At 28.8% G+C, this 12565-nt stretch overlaps 5 protein-coding genes across 5 annotated transcripts; all 5 read right to left on the reverse strand.

Moving 5' to 3' along the window:
• Positions 1-819: 819 nt before the first annotated feature.
• LOC136075763 (uncharacterized) lies at positions 820-2156 on the reverse strand. The gene is made up of 3 exons (XM_065789200.1): positions 1826-2156; positions 955-1664; positions 820-882 (listed from the first exon to the last, which is right to left on the reverse strand). Exons 1-3 carry the CDS (start codon positions 2154-2156, stop codon positions 820-822), a joined length of 1104 nt encoding a protein of 367 aa, XP_065645272.1.
• A 77-nt stretch (positions 2157-2233) lies between these two features.
• Positions 2234-2929, reverse strand: LOC136075764 (uncharacterized). Its single transcript, XM_065789201.1, has one exon. The coding sequence runs from the start codon at positions 2927-2929 to the stop codon at positions 2234-2236; it is 696 nt and encodes a 231-aa protein (XP_065645273.1).
• Positions 2930-5926: 2997 nt separating this feature from the next.
• Positions 5927-6859, reverse strand: LOC136075765 (uncharacterized). The gene has a single exon (XM_065789202.1). The coding sequence runs from the start codon at positions 6857-6859 to the stop codon at positions 5927-5929; it is 933 nt and encodes a 310-aa protein (XP_065645274.1).
• A 26-nt stretch (positions 6860-6885) lies between these two features.
• LOC136075766 (uncharacterized) lies at positions 6886-8732 on the reverse strand. The gene is made up of 4 exons (XM_065789203.1): positions 8618-8732; positions 7729-8562; positions 7531-7674; positions 6886-7370 (listed from the first exon to the last, which is right to left on the reverse strand). Exons 1-4 carry the CDS (start codon positions 8730-8732, stop codon positions 6886-6888), a joined length of 1578 nt encoding a protein of 525 aa, XP_065645275.1.
• Positions 8733-11186: 2454 nt separating this feature from the next.
• LOC136075767 (uncharacterized) lies at positions 11187-11888 on the reverse strand. Its single transcript, XM_065789204.1, has 2 exons — positions 11783-11888; positions 11187-11626 (listed from the first exon to the last, which is right to left on the reverse strand). The coding sequence occupies exons 1-2, from the start codon at positions 11886-11888 to the stop codon at positions 11187-11189; spliced, it is 546 nt and encodes a 181-aa protein (XP_065645276.1).
• Positions 11889-12565: the final 677 nt, after the last annotated feature.

Below are 12565 nucleotides of genomic sequence, written 5' to 3' on the forward strand. Positions count from 1 at the left end.
AATTAAGTTAACTTTAAAATAATAATAATATCGATAAAGCTATAATAAATTTAATAATAAGACAAAAAATATGAAATAACTCAATTAATAACAACTAGGCCTGTAAATTGAGCCGAACGAGCCTAGCTTGCCGGGCTCGGCTTGGCTCGTTTACATATTAAGAGTGTTCAGGCTCGGCTCGAGCTTGTTTCGAACATGAGATTCTTTGTTCGAGCTCCGCTCGTTAAGGATTAGTATTGTTTGGGCTCGGCTCGTTTTACATGTTGCTCGAGCTCGACTGGTTTAAAACTCGAAATAATTATTGTAACCTGTTAGTTTAAAGCTCGTTTAGTAAAAAAAAATTGTTCGTTAAAGGTTCGTCTGTAAATAATGCAAGTCCAAATCAACAAACAACATAAACAATCCTACAGTCTATTAAACATGCAAATAAACAACATAATAAAATAAGATCCCACAAATCTAATAGTTCAAAATAAAAGTTAAATCTAATAGTTCAATGTTCAAACTTAATGTTCAAAGTTCAAACATAATGCAAACTCTCACAAGCATAATAATTCCTACTAAACACTGCACTCTAATAGTTCAAATTACATTTTCACAAATATAAGTCTTGCTCTCATTGCATTGGATGAAACAAGATAAAAAGCCTACCTCTAATTCTCTTGAAGTTGAACCTCAAAAGTGCGCTGAAAATCTGAAATTTTACAACAAACTTGCATGAGAATGAATCTAGATAATTAAATATAAAAAATAATTGGAATTTGAAAGGAGATATCATGCTAAATAAAAACATAATAAGAACCTTAATTGTTTATCTTTTCATATAGTAGAATTAAGAAACGTCGGTATAACAACATTCAAATTTCCATCTTCAAGATCAACCTGCAAAATTAGTTGGTATTAAAACTTGAATTAAAAAAGATATCATAAAAATGACTAAGAGAATAACATTACCTTTTTATCTTGATCATCTTTTAACCATCTTGCACAACAAACCAAAGCTTCGACTGTTTCAAGTGATAATGAACTTCTAAATGAATCAAGCACTCGACCTCCTGCGCTAAATGCAGATTCTGAAGCAACTGATGTTAGTGGAATTGAAAGTATTTCTCGTGCCATCATTGAGAGGATTGATTTATTAATGCTATGCACCTTCCACCAACCTAGTACATCAAAAGTAAAGTGGGTTGACGGTTCACATTTGAAACGCTTTTCCTCAAGATAAAGTTCCAACTCCGTCTTTTCAGCTACTGAATTTGTGTCGCAAAACTGCTCAAAGTCAATAACTTGCTGCAAATTTGAGGAAAATTGTTTTTTATCCTTAATGGTTGTATCTTTTGATCCCGTTGTCTCACTTTCACTAACATATGTTTGGTACAACTCTTTGAGCACTTCCATAACCTTCTTGAGATGATCTTGACTATCTACAACATTGTACAGTTGAGGAAAAATGAACTTCAAAAACTCCATTTTGAAACTAGGATCCAAGACAGAAGCAATTGACATCAACATGTTGCAATCACCCCAATATTTGTCAAATTTAATAGACATAGTTGCTGCCATTTTCCTCATGTACTCATCATCACTTGCAAGATGTGTGTTTAACATGTGTTTCACACTCCAAACTTGAATAAGATATAAACTTGCTGTTAGATATTTGGTTCCTGAAAATTAAACACCGAAAAAAACTTACATATTTTTTCAGCTTTAATCTAATTTTCATTAGAAGGCAACCATTCTTATTTAGCATCCCTTGCAGCATATTCTTTCAAAACAAGTTTAAATGGCAGAATATGCTATAACATCGTATAAGTGGAGTTCCAACGTGTTGCGACATCAAGTCGCAACCCCATGTTCGTTGGAACATCCGTTTGCTTTGCAATTTGTCCAAATTTACATAAACGAGAAGGAGATTTCTTTAAATACTTCACTGTTTCTCTAATACTATCACTAGCAAAAGCAATCTCTTTTATCCTATCTTGCACCAAAAGATTTAATATATGTGCAGCACAACGAACATGAAATATATGAGATTTGAAATAGAGCTTACTTCGTGAAATTAAATTGTTTTTCAAGCACGTAGCAGCTATATCATTTGAACTTGCATTGTCAACAGTTATTGATTGAACCTTTTCTTCTATTTTCCATAATTCCATACATTTGGCAATACAATCAGCAATAAGAACTCTAGTGTGACGGGGTTCTAATTCACAAAAGTTTAGGATAAAACTTTTTAATATCCAATTTTATCAACAAAATGAATAGTGACACAAATATACCCAACTGTTTGATTTGAAGTCCAGTTGTCTGAAGTTAAACACACCCTACTAACATTTTTCAACATGTTCTTTAATTTGTCCTTTTCAGTTTGATACACCTTGATACAATCAGATTTGAGGGTAACTTTTGACACCTTTTGGTACTTGTAATTCAAAGCCTTTGCAAAGATGTTAAACCGCTTGTGTTCAATCATATTAAAGGGATACTCATGTGCAATAAACATCTTAGCTTGTATCTCTCGAATTTTTTTTGGATCATAATTTAAAGAGAGTTCTTTAAGACTAACATCCAATCCAGTATTACCTTCTGGCAGAAAAGGCAATCCCTTATTCTTCCCTCTAGTCCTCAGTGGTATGCATAAGCCTATGTGTCTTTTTAGTTGTGTTGTAGCTCCAGATTTTTGTTTTTGCCAAGACTGAAGACATCCTTTGCACTTCACCTTATAAGTTATTGTACCATTCTTATAAGTTTCAGACACCTCTTCAAAAGATTTCCAAACATTAGAAGTTTTTTTTCTCTTTCTTCTATTAACAGTACAACTTGTATTCTTATCTTCCACGTCAATTAAATTGTTACCATTTTCACTGATATTTTCACCATTCAAATCCTCAACATTATCCCCAGTTTGAACATTATCAACAACATCCATAATATTGAGTTTTTATCTACATTTATGAAAAATATGAAGTTAATTTCAATAAACTAAACATATAATGGAAGAACAGTAAAAAGTATAAATAGTTAGCATCAATAACAAAAGAAAGGAGAGGTACCTGTTTCCGTTTGAACTTTGAATAGACAGTAGAAAAATCGTGAATAGTAAGCTTCTGCAATACGAAGAATTCACTTTGAAAAACTTCGAAAATTTTTTCGAACCTCGAATTTCGCAGTTTAAAGATATGGACTTCGAAAACACGGAAGTCAATTTTTTCGAACTTGAACAAAATAGTCCTTATAATTGCGTATACAATCAAAGTATTTCGAAGTAATGAAATTCGAATTTTAAATTTTCAAAGTTCAATTTTTCTTCAAAGTTTTTTTAATTAAAAGTTTGCTAATTTTTGCTTATCGCAAATTATCTTTTAAAACTGTTTGACGCTCTCCAACTTGTAGTTCTATTAATTATATTAAAAGTTTTATAATTAACATTTTTATTCACAAAGAGGAAGAGAAATGAATAAACTTTTATAATAACAGAAAGCAAGAAAAAATGTTATAATGCATTTAATCGTTTTAATATAACGCGAATTGTATATTAAAGTTAGAAAGTTAGTAGTTCGAAGTAATGAAATTCGAACTTTAAAATTTCGAAGTTTATATTTTCAAAGTTAAAAAAAAGTCTGTTGAGAACTAATTTATAGTTCTAAATTTAGTAAATACAAGTTTTTAACAAAACAATAATTCACGACTTTACCTGATTAAATAACAGTAGTATAAAATACGGGTTCTAGCTCATTTTTTTTCAACTTTATACCTATCCATCTTCTCATATCATATTTCATCTATATCAACCATAATATATTAATATATTATGGTTACATCAATTTCACTTGTGAAATCTAAGCTATAGCTCATTGATGACTTACGCAAAAATGTAATCTAGCTTAAGCGTAAAAGAAAACATGCCCTAATATATTAAAACTTCCAGATTTCCCCTCTTGTGAATCCCTAGAGTTTAATGTTACTACTAATCTTCTTCCAGTAGTAACACTTGGCATGGAATCAGTAAAATTTCTGTAAAATGAGATAGTATTTGTAGAGTCAATTTCATTTTTTGATTGATACAATAGTCCAGATGAATCATTTCCAAATGAATTAATATTATTACCTTTCCACAAAGAAAGATAAAAGTCATCTAACCCAGATGAGGCGTATATACATTTACTATCTAAATCAAATCCAGGATATCCTACTCTAGTACCATCTCCATCATAGGTTGTCCACGGTTGTATAGCATATTTAGTATTTGTTGGAGAATTTTTTGCATCATACATGCGTACTCGAGATTCCCACCAATTTCCAGATAATCCAATAATATGCAATCTAATATACTTAAGATAAACACCTTGTTTAGCATTGTCTGTAGTGTCTAATAAGATATATTCTTTACCATAAGTTGTGGGAGCAAATCTAAATGTTTCTGAGTATAATTTAATAGGTGACAATGATTGAGGTATTGATGAAGTCATTGTAATATGGGGTTGCATCCAATATATAACGTTTTTTCTAGTTTTATTGTATAATTGAATGACTAGACTAGTAGTAAATGGCATATCAAGTGTAAAGTGCCTCCTAGTGCATTAGTTGTATATGCATTACAACCTTCAAAGAGTTTGCATAAAATAATCCATTAGGTGACGCAAATAACATATCACAAGCTAAAGCAATATTATTATCTCCAGATCTGCATATATTCTAAGAAATACACTACCCATATCATTGATAGTATTTAATCCGTCTAATGCTAACCATAGTTTTCTGAGAATACCAGGACTAGTAGATTGCGTAAAAATTGTTGTTGCATCAGCACCTGCATTTGGTGGAATAGTCTTGTATTTTAATTCAAGTCACCTTAAACTTGAATTTGCTATTATTCTTAATTCATTAAGACTAAGTGCTTTATTATCAACATAATCTTTTGTAGCAGCATCTTGTGAGTTAGTAGGATCTGCTACATTTATTAATTTCTTAGAATTCATATTAATATTACTTACTAGTTGCATTATTTTGTCCATCTCTACGAATGAACAAGTTATTAGCTTCAGATATTATTAAACCATTTAAATATACATGTGAAGTAGTAGTACCAAATATATCGACAGGCATTTTATATATAAAAAAGAAAAAAATTACCATAGATTATTAATAATATTTTGAAAACCATGTCCCTCATCTAGTTTTTTCAAAACATATAAACCCAAGTGTCCACAGAATGAGGTATTTCCAAATTGAACTCTTTCACTGTTATAATAAACAGGACTTTTTAAATAATCAACGATTTCAACGGGAGGTGGTAGTCCATAAGAGTCAAAACTTAGTTTTTTATCTCTATCTTTGTACCAGCAAATCCAGTGAAATCCTTGCGTACTTGAATCTCCTGTATTTAATATTCCACATTCTTTTCTTTGTGCATTTTTTGGTAATTGATCTCTTACAAATACATCTCTAAAATGTTTTATTTTTAATACTTTTGCTGCTTTGATCAATTGAAAATTTGTTAGTGGTTCATTGGGTAGAATTATTCCTTCAACATTGACAAGTTTATAAATATTTTCCATTTTTATTTATAAATTATTTTTTTCTCAAAAAATAATTTTTGGGCTCCCCTACCCCTTGGGCTCCTTGACCTCTTTTCTTAATTTTCCTATTGTCCTATTGTCTTATTGTCTTATTGTCTTGTTTGTCTTATTGTCTTATTGTCTTTTAGTTTGTAGTGTCCAAATGCTAATGTGTGTATTCCATCTTCTAAAATAACTCTTTTATCGTCTTCTGCGCTTAATGCTATTTTATTGACCTCTTCTGTGTAAATTTCATGTGAATATGATCTTATTACATTCATTTTCCTTATATGATCTCTTTTATTTAATAAACAATCTTTGTAATCTTCATGTGTTATATACTTTTTAACAACATATTTCTTTACTCCTTAACATTTTTTGTTATCTTTTCTGTGTACTTTGTAAGAATACAACTTTGATCTGAGTCCTACATATTCTTCAATTTGTGCTCTTCCAGCATCATCTTTAAACATTCCTATTACTTTCTTATTAAGACCAGCTTTAAATCCTACATTACTAATTGCTGGGTGATTTGGGTTAAACTCACTTGTATCAAATTTGCTTTCAATATCTTTAGAAATATCGTAATAAAAGTCTTCGGTTTTATTTTCGTATGCTAAAGAATCTGTATCTGTGAATAATAGTTTTGATCGATCAGTATATTTTATGTAATCATAATGAAATTCATACATTAGAGTTTTGCTCAAATCTATTATACACATTCCTAAGTAAATTGGTTTAGCATATTTTAATTTTGTTCTTTTCATATGTATTGCTATTAAGTTTTCATCAAATATTGTTCTACTTTCAAAGTTCGGTTCTGATGCTAGTTTAATAGCTTCATTTCTGTCTGTTACTAATCTAATATCAACTCTGTTCTCAATGTTCTCCATTGTTTTTCCAAATACTGAGTTGTTCATCAGTTTAAAAAAGTCTTTTTCAAAATCATTCGTTGCTTTAGTTCTAAGGTTTGTATTTAGTTCGATGTATTCATTGAGCCATGCTCTTTCTTCAAACTTTATGCCTCTGTGAATTTTAGTAATCTTTAATCCAAATCTTTCATATAGTTTTAGATTTTCATAATGTACTATATACTTTTTCTTATTATTCAAGTTGTGGACTAATTTCTCAACTTTATCAATATTTAATCTTTCAGGTGCAAGTGGATAATCATTATGTTCATCATGTAGATGTTCAAGGTAATCTAAATCGACTTCTAGTGTACATGTAGTTGATTTCCAGTTTTCTATTTCATTTTCGTCCATCCATTTAAAACCATGTGTTGGAAGTGGTTTACTCATTGCCCATCCATATAAATTATTAGCGTCTAGATATTGTATGAATGTTGATTCTTTGCTTTTGTCATACTATCATCACCCATGTACTTATTATTAGAAGCTCCTAATCTATTGGATATCATACTGATTCCACCTCTTGTTCCTTTCTTTATCATTAGGATCATATCGTAATCGCTCAGCAGTTCTAATTTTACTTTTATTTTCTTCAATGCTGCATCCCAAGCTAATCCTGGTGATGTATAATACCAAGCAGGATCTAATTTATAACAATTCATACAAACATCTCTAAAATTTTCAAAGACGTCAGCTAGTAGAAACACATCTGAAACGTTGTACAAGTCATGATAATCTCTAAATGTTTTGCAATGAAACTCCTTCCATACAGTTTGTGCATGTGAGTATTCATTATCACTTATATCTTCATTGTTCAATTTTGAAAAGAATAATTCTTTTGGTGGTAATTGGGTTTCATTAAATTTATCAACAGAGTCTACCCAGTCATATGGATATACGCCTTTTTTTTAGTAATAAATCTAATTGTTTACCTGAGTATAATTTTCCGATATTTTTGCACTAGTCTTTTGCTAAATTCTTTGATAAAGCGTCTAAACTAGAAGGCATAAATCTATAACTATCTAAGAAACGAAGCTCACGTTTAACTTCAAATTTCTTACCTTCTTTAATATACTCATCTAATTTAATTTCTCTAGAAAAGCTAATATACTTTTCTTCATTGTTTGGTATGCAACTCAATTTTCCTCCTGATAATTTCTTTATAAATAAGTGAAAATCATAGCCAGATAAATTGTGAAATAGTACTGAAAAGAATTTTGGAATTTTTTAATTTAAATTACAATTTTGATGAGCAGCACCTCTATATTTTCCAGTAAAATGACAATGGTCACGTACTTTATCTTTTACAAGATCTTCTCCACAAATGTGACATGATATTGCAGCATTAAAATCATCCTTGTTTCCAGGAGTAAATATCATCTTTTTTGGAAATTTGATATTATCACAAATTTTCTTAATATCTTCTTGTAAACTATCAACAAAAATTTGTGCAACATCATCTGTTTCACTACTTGCAGTAAATGTGACTGGACTGCTTTGATAAAAACTTTCATCAAAACATTTAAAATAATAACAGAATGAACTTAGAATATGTTTTTGATATTGTTTAGTATAAGATTCATTTGGATTGGGTTCACAAGTGTCAATTTGTTTTTCAATTTGACTTTCAAAGTCAGCATATTCTACAAACGGAACTCTCATTGATTTATTGTGATTAGTAAATTGTATTGTTGAATTTGGTGGTGGAAGTTCGATACGTACTGAATCATGTGTATCACAATAAGATTTATGATTAGATAATGATTCTTCAGAATTAAACCCTAACGAACAATTTCTACAATAATACACTTTAGTATTTTGTCTAGATGTTTGTGATGAAAGTAATCTGCTTAAATTTTTTATTAAACAGTAATGATTCGTTTCTCCATTTGAGGTTAATAGTAAATCTATTAAATGTTTTCGATCATTATTCTTTGATACGTGCAAAATATGAACTTCTGAATTTTCATAACCATATACATTGACACTGATATCTTGATTGTTCTTTTCAAATTGTGTAATTTGATTTAATGATACTGGAAATTCTATTTTATCCCAGTTTATTTTTTCAGCTTGATTTTTAAGCTCTTTATCTTTCAGAATTTTTAACTGTTGGATTTAATGCTCTTGCGATGCACCACTTAAAACATTGATTATCTTCATTCTTTATATTAATTATTGCTTTTTTAGTTGCTAAATTTTTATTAAATAAAATATATGATTTAGCTTTAATAGGATTATACTCAATAAAATTGATATCCATCTTTTTAACAGAAACAAATCTCCAACCTGATCCTGCTTGTTGATATAATGATAAGGATTCTAAAATTTTCTGCTTTTATGTTTCATAAAAATCGTCTAAATCTGTTGTTTCTAATACAACTTGATTACTCGTTCTTAATGGAGCAGATGTGATTATAGTTTCTCCTGTTTTAATATCAGTACGCTCCATTTCACAAGTGAGAACTATATAAACCTTTAATTTTCTATTTTCATTTAGTATTTTAATTGAATTTTTTTTTACCAGCATTCATGAAAGATATAGCATCATATCCTTTTATTCCTTTAACTGTTAAATGTTTTGTCACATTTTTAACAGCTGATCGTGATAACATAAATTCTATCGGATTTCTAATTCCATATTTTTGATACAAATTTGAAACTGTAGATTTTAATTCATTAATCTTTTCATTAGCTGTTTTTTTGATTTTATGAGGAACATATGATAAAATCCAATCTGCAAGATAACTCATCTTTTTATTTATTTATTTTGTAATTTGTGTAATAGGCTGAAATAGTGACGGAGCTAAAATTGTTGATGATATATCTGGAACAGGCTCATCAAGTAGATACTCTGTTCTTATATGTGTGTGCGATAACTCTGTAATGAGATCGCTTTTTCGCATATTATAATAATATTTAATTCCTCGCTCTTTAGCGATTTGTTTTAATTCTTTCACCGTTTTATTTTCCATTTTTATATAGCAAAATAATTTTTTTTAATTTTTATTTTCTTTATATCATTTTACAAAATATTTTTTCTTGTCATATAAAATTTTTATTTTTTTAATTTTTCAGAATTTAATATTTCAATCGCATTAAAAAATAAATTTTTAATTGAATTTCAATTAAAAAATTCCACATTTTTCTCGCTTTTATATGAATCTCATTTTTTGGTTCTTTAAGGACTAATTTAAATGCTTTTTCATAATCATATGTAAAGATATTTGGATTTCCAGATAACCAATTCCAATTTACTTTATCTAAATTCTTTTTTAAAATGTCAATTGCATTTGGATTTGCAGATAACATATTCCAATCTACTTTATCTAAATTATTTTTTAACAACTCAATCGCATTTGGATTTTCAGATAACCATCCCCAATCTACTTTATCTAAATTATTTTTTAATAATTTAATCGCATTTGGATTTTTCGATAAACAAGTCCAATCTACTTTATCTAAATTAGCTTTTAAAATTTTAATTGCATTTGGATTTAAAGATAAAATTTCCCAATCTACTTTATCTAAATTAGCTTGTTATATTTTAATTGCATTTGTATAAAAAGATAAAAATATCCAACATACTTTATCTAAATTATTTTTTAACATTTCAATGGCATTTGGATTTTTAGATAACATATGCCAATTTACTTTATCTAAATTATTTTTTAAAAATTCAATTCCATTTAGATTTTCAAATAAACTATCAGATCCCATTTTTATATATAAAGATTTTTTTTAAGATATTTTAATTTTTTTTTAATTTTTCAGAATTTGATATTTCAATCTTATAAACATTATCAATCTTACCATCACGCATTTCAAGATATCTATATCCATGACCAGTTCCACGCATTGCACTATATAAGGATTTATATACTGTTTCTTCTTTCGTATCCATGTTTTTTTAATTTAATAGTGACTGGTTTTTTCTTAATTGTTTTTAATCTTTCATATTTTGGATCTATTCCTTTTTTCTCTTCTTTTACTGGGTGTATTCTGGGTCTTCCAACTGATCTTTTCTCGTCAACATCTTTTACTAGATGTATTTTAGGTCTTCCAACTGATCTTTTCTCAGTTACTTCTTTCACTTCAGCCATAATAGATTCTTTATCTAATAACCCATTTTCCATTGCAATCATTATCAATGTAGCGATATTGTCAGATGTTTTTGAAATGTTATTTTCTTCTTGTAAACTTTTTAAACTTTTCTTTGTATAATACATTTTTATTATATAAAGTAAAAATTTTAAATAATTTTCAAAAAAATTTAATTAACACTAAATTCATTACCATTTGATTTAAGTTCCATCATTCTATCGGATAATACAAGAGCATGTGCCTGAGTACCTGCTGGTACAGCTGTATTAAAAAATGCTTTAATTTGTAGTTGTATTGTAAATGATTTTAATTTTTCTGATTGTTTGCTAATATCAAAAACAAAGATTAGGTATAAATCTCTATAGTCAGAAGGAATTATATTTCTGTTTGCAATCAATTCATTCATTCCATAAAATTTTTCTTTAAACAAAGATGCATCTCTATAAATTCTTGAAAATTGCTGATTTGGAAATGACAAATTATAATCCTCATTAGGAAATTTGTCATTATTATTATTAGTAATGTACATGTTTTTCAAGTCACAATGATCAAATATTGAAGAATTGACAGTTTGGTCATAGTTAGCTCTATTTTTTTGAAATGCGACAATAACTTATCTTGGATTTTCAGGAGATGTCCTTATAGACAACGGCCAAATAAATGAAGTAGCTTGTTGAAAAGTTGTAGTATCACACTGACGCATTCTAAAACTTAATGGAACTGTCACTTTTCTTTCAATTTCCCCATAAAGTTTTTTCTCTACTACACTTGATGGTATCAAATTTGGCATAAACAATGATATTTTAGTAAGATTAACTTTTCCTTCAGCTACAGCAGCAAGCCTAAAAACTGCATTATCATCACTTTGTCTTGTAAGAGTTATTGTATGTTTAAGCCCATAAATAACTTTGTCGTAATCATCACAGAATCCAAAAATGTGTCTTAAAGGTACGCAAAATGAAAATGTTCCTTTTGTAGTTGGTTTCTGAATTAGGTATGCTTGTCTTGTTGCAAACCCTGTGTTATCAGCAAGTACTGCTGTTGATGTAGTATCTTTATTCCACAATCAATTTAATCCTTGAGCTAATTGAAAGTCATTTGCATAATTAAGCATTCCTAACATTGTAGTTGCTTGACCTGGAAAATAAACAGTTTCTATATTTTGGTTTGATAATTCTTATGTTGCTATTCTGAATAAATGCATAACACCATTATTTGTAAGCGCCACTGCATCTGCATTAGCATAAGCTGTTCCATCAGCTTTAACAAGTTGTCCTTCAAATAAGAGATACGCTTTAGATGGAAGTGCGAACATCTCTGATTTCTTAATGTTTAGATGGAAGTGCGAACATCTCTGATTTCTCAATGTTGATTCTTATTTCTCCAGGATTATTTAGATTTGTACTATTAATTGGACTATATTCAAGTTCTTTATATCTTTCCATTATCTAATTCTGGAATTTCTGTAAAATTAAATACTTCAGTATTTAATTTTACAGAAATTCCAGTCGTTAAGTTTAGAAATTAAGTCGTCATTTTATTTTTTTATATACATTATAAAAATTTTTTTTTTTGATTGACAATTCTTAAAACGATATAAAAAATTTACGCAATCTAATTTTACGCAAGTCGAAGTCCGCGTCCCATTTTAACTAGATCTTCTATTCTTACAGCATTTTCATTTGATAATTTGCATGGCCTACCTATGCATGGAGCTTTTTTTACTGATCTTATTGCAGACCCCATCATCAATTTATTTATATTTGAGATTTATTTTAGATCATTAGATCCATAAGAAGTAGATGCTATCAAATTTGAAAGTATTTCTTTACTTTTTTCACTATTAAGATTACTTTTTTCACTATTAAGGTTCTGAAGGTATTTTTGATGACGCTTTATCAATTAATTGTTTTCCTTTTTCAACTGCAGCATTTCTAGCAGCTTCTATCGCTGATTTTGAAAGTTCTTTTCCTGCTGATTTAGCAGCAGTTA

Source organism: Hydra vulgaris, chromosome 02 (genome assembly GCF_038396675.1).
Source record: "Hydra vulgaris chromosome 02, alternate assembly HydraT2T_AEP".
Lineage (NCBI taxonomy): Eukaryota > Metazoa > Cnidaria > Hydrozoa > Anthoathecata > Hydridae > Hydra > Hydra vulgaris.

Bases quoted from the DNA above. Each gene is read 5' to 3' on its own strand.
- LOC136075763 (XM_065789200.1), bottom strand. From the start codon at position 2,156: ATGGAATTATGGAAAATAGAAGAAAAGGTTCAATCAATAACTGTTGAC. The intron at 1,665-1,825 runs GTTGGAACTCCA...TTTAATTTTCAG, and splicing joins GCGACTTGATGTCGCAACAC to GAACCAAATATCTAACAGCA. The intron at 883-954 runs GTAATGTTATTC...CTAATTTTGCAG, and splicing joins AAGATGATCAAGATAAAAAG to GTTGATCTTGAAGATGGAAA.
- LOC136075764 (XM_065789201.1), bottom strand. From the start codon at position 2,929: ATGGATGTTGTTGATAATGTTCAAACTGGGGATAATGTTGAGGATTTG.
- LOC136075765 (XM_065789202.1), bottom strand. From the start codon at position 6,859: ATGAGTAAACCACTTCCAACACATGGTTTTAAATGGATGGACGAAAAT.
- LOC136075766 (XM_065789203.1), bottom strand. From the start codon at position 8,732: ATGGATATCAATTTTATTGAGTATAATCCTATTAAAGCTAAATCATAT. The intron at 8,563-8,617 runs GTTTTAAGTGGT...AAATTCTGAAAG, and splicing joins AAAGAATGAAGATAATCAAT to ATAAAGAGCTTAAAAATCAA. The intron at 7,675-7,728 runs GTGCTGCTCATC...AATTCTTTTCAG, and splicing joins TTTTACTGGAAAATATAGAG to TACTATTTCACAATTTATCT.
- LOC136075767 (XM_065789204.1), bottom strand. From the start codon at position 11,888: ATGTTCGCACTTCCATCTAAAGCGTATCTCTTATTTGAAGGACAACTT. The intron at 11,627-11,782 runs GTGTTATGCATT...TGTGGAATAAAG, and splicing joins AGTGGCGCTTACAAATAATG to ATACTACATCAACAGCAGTA.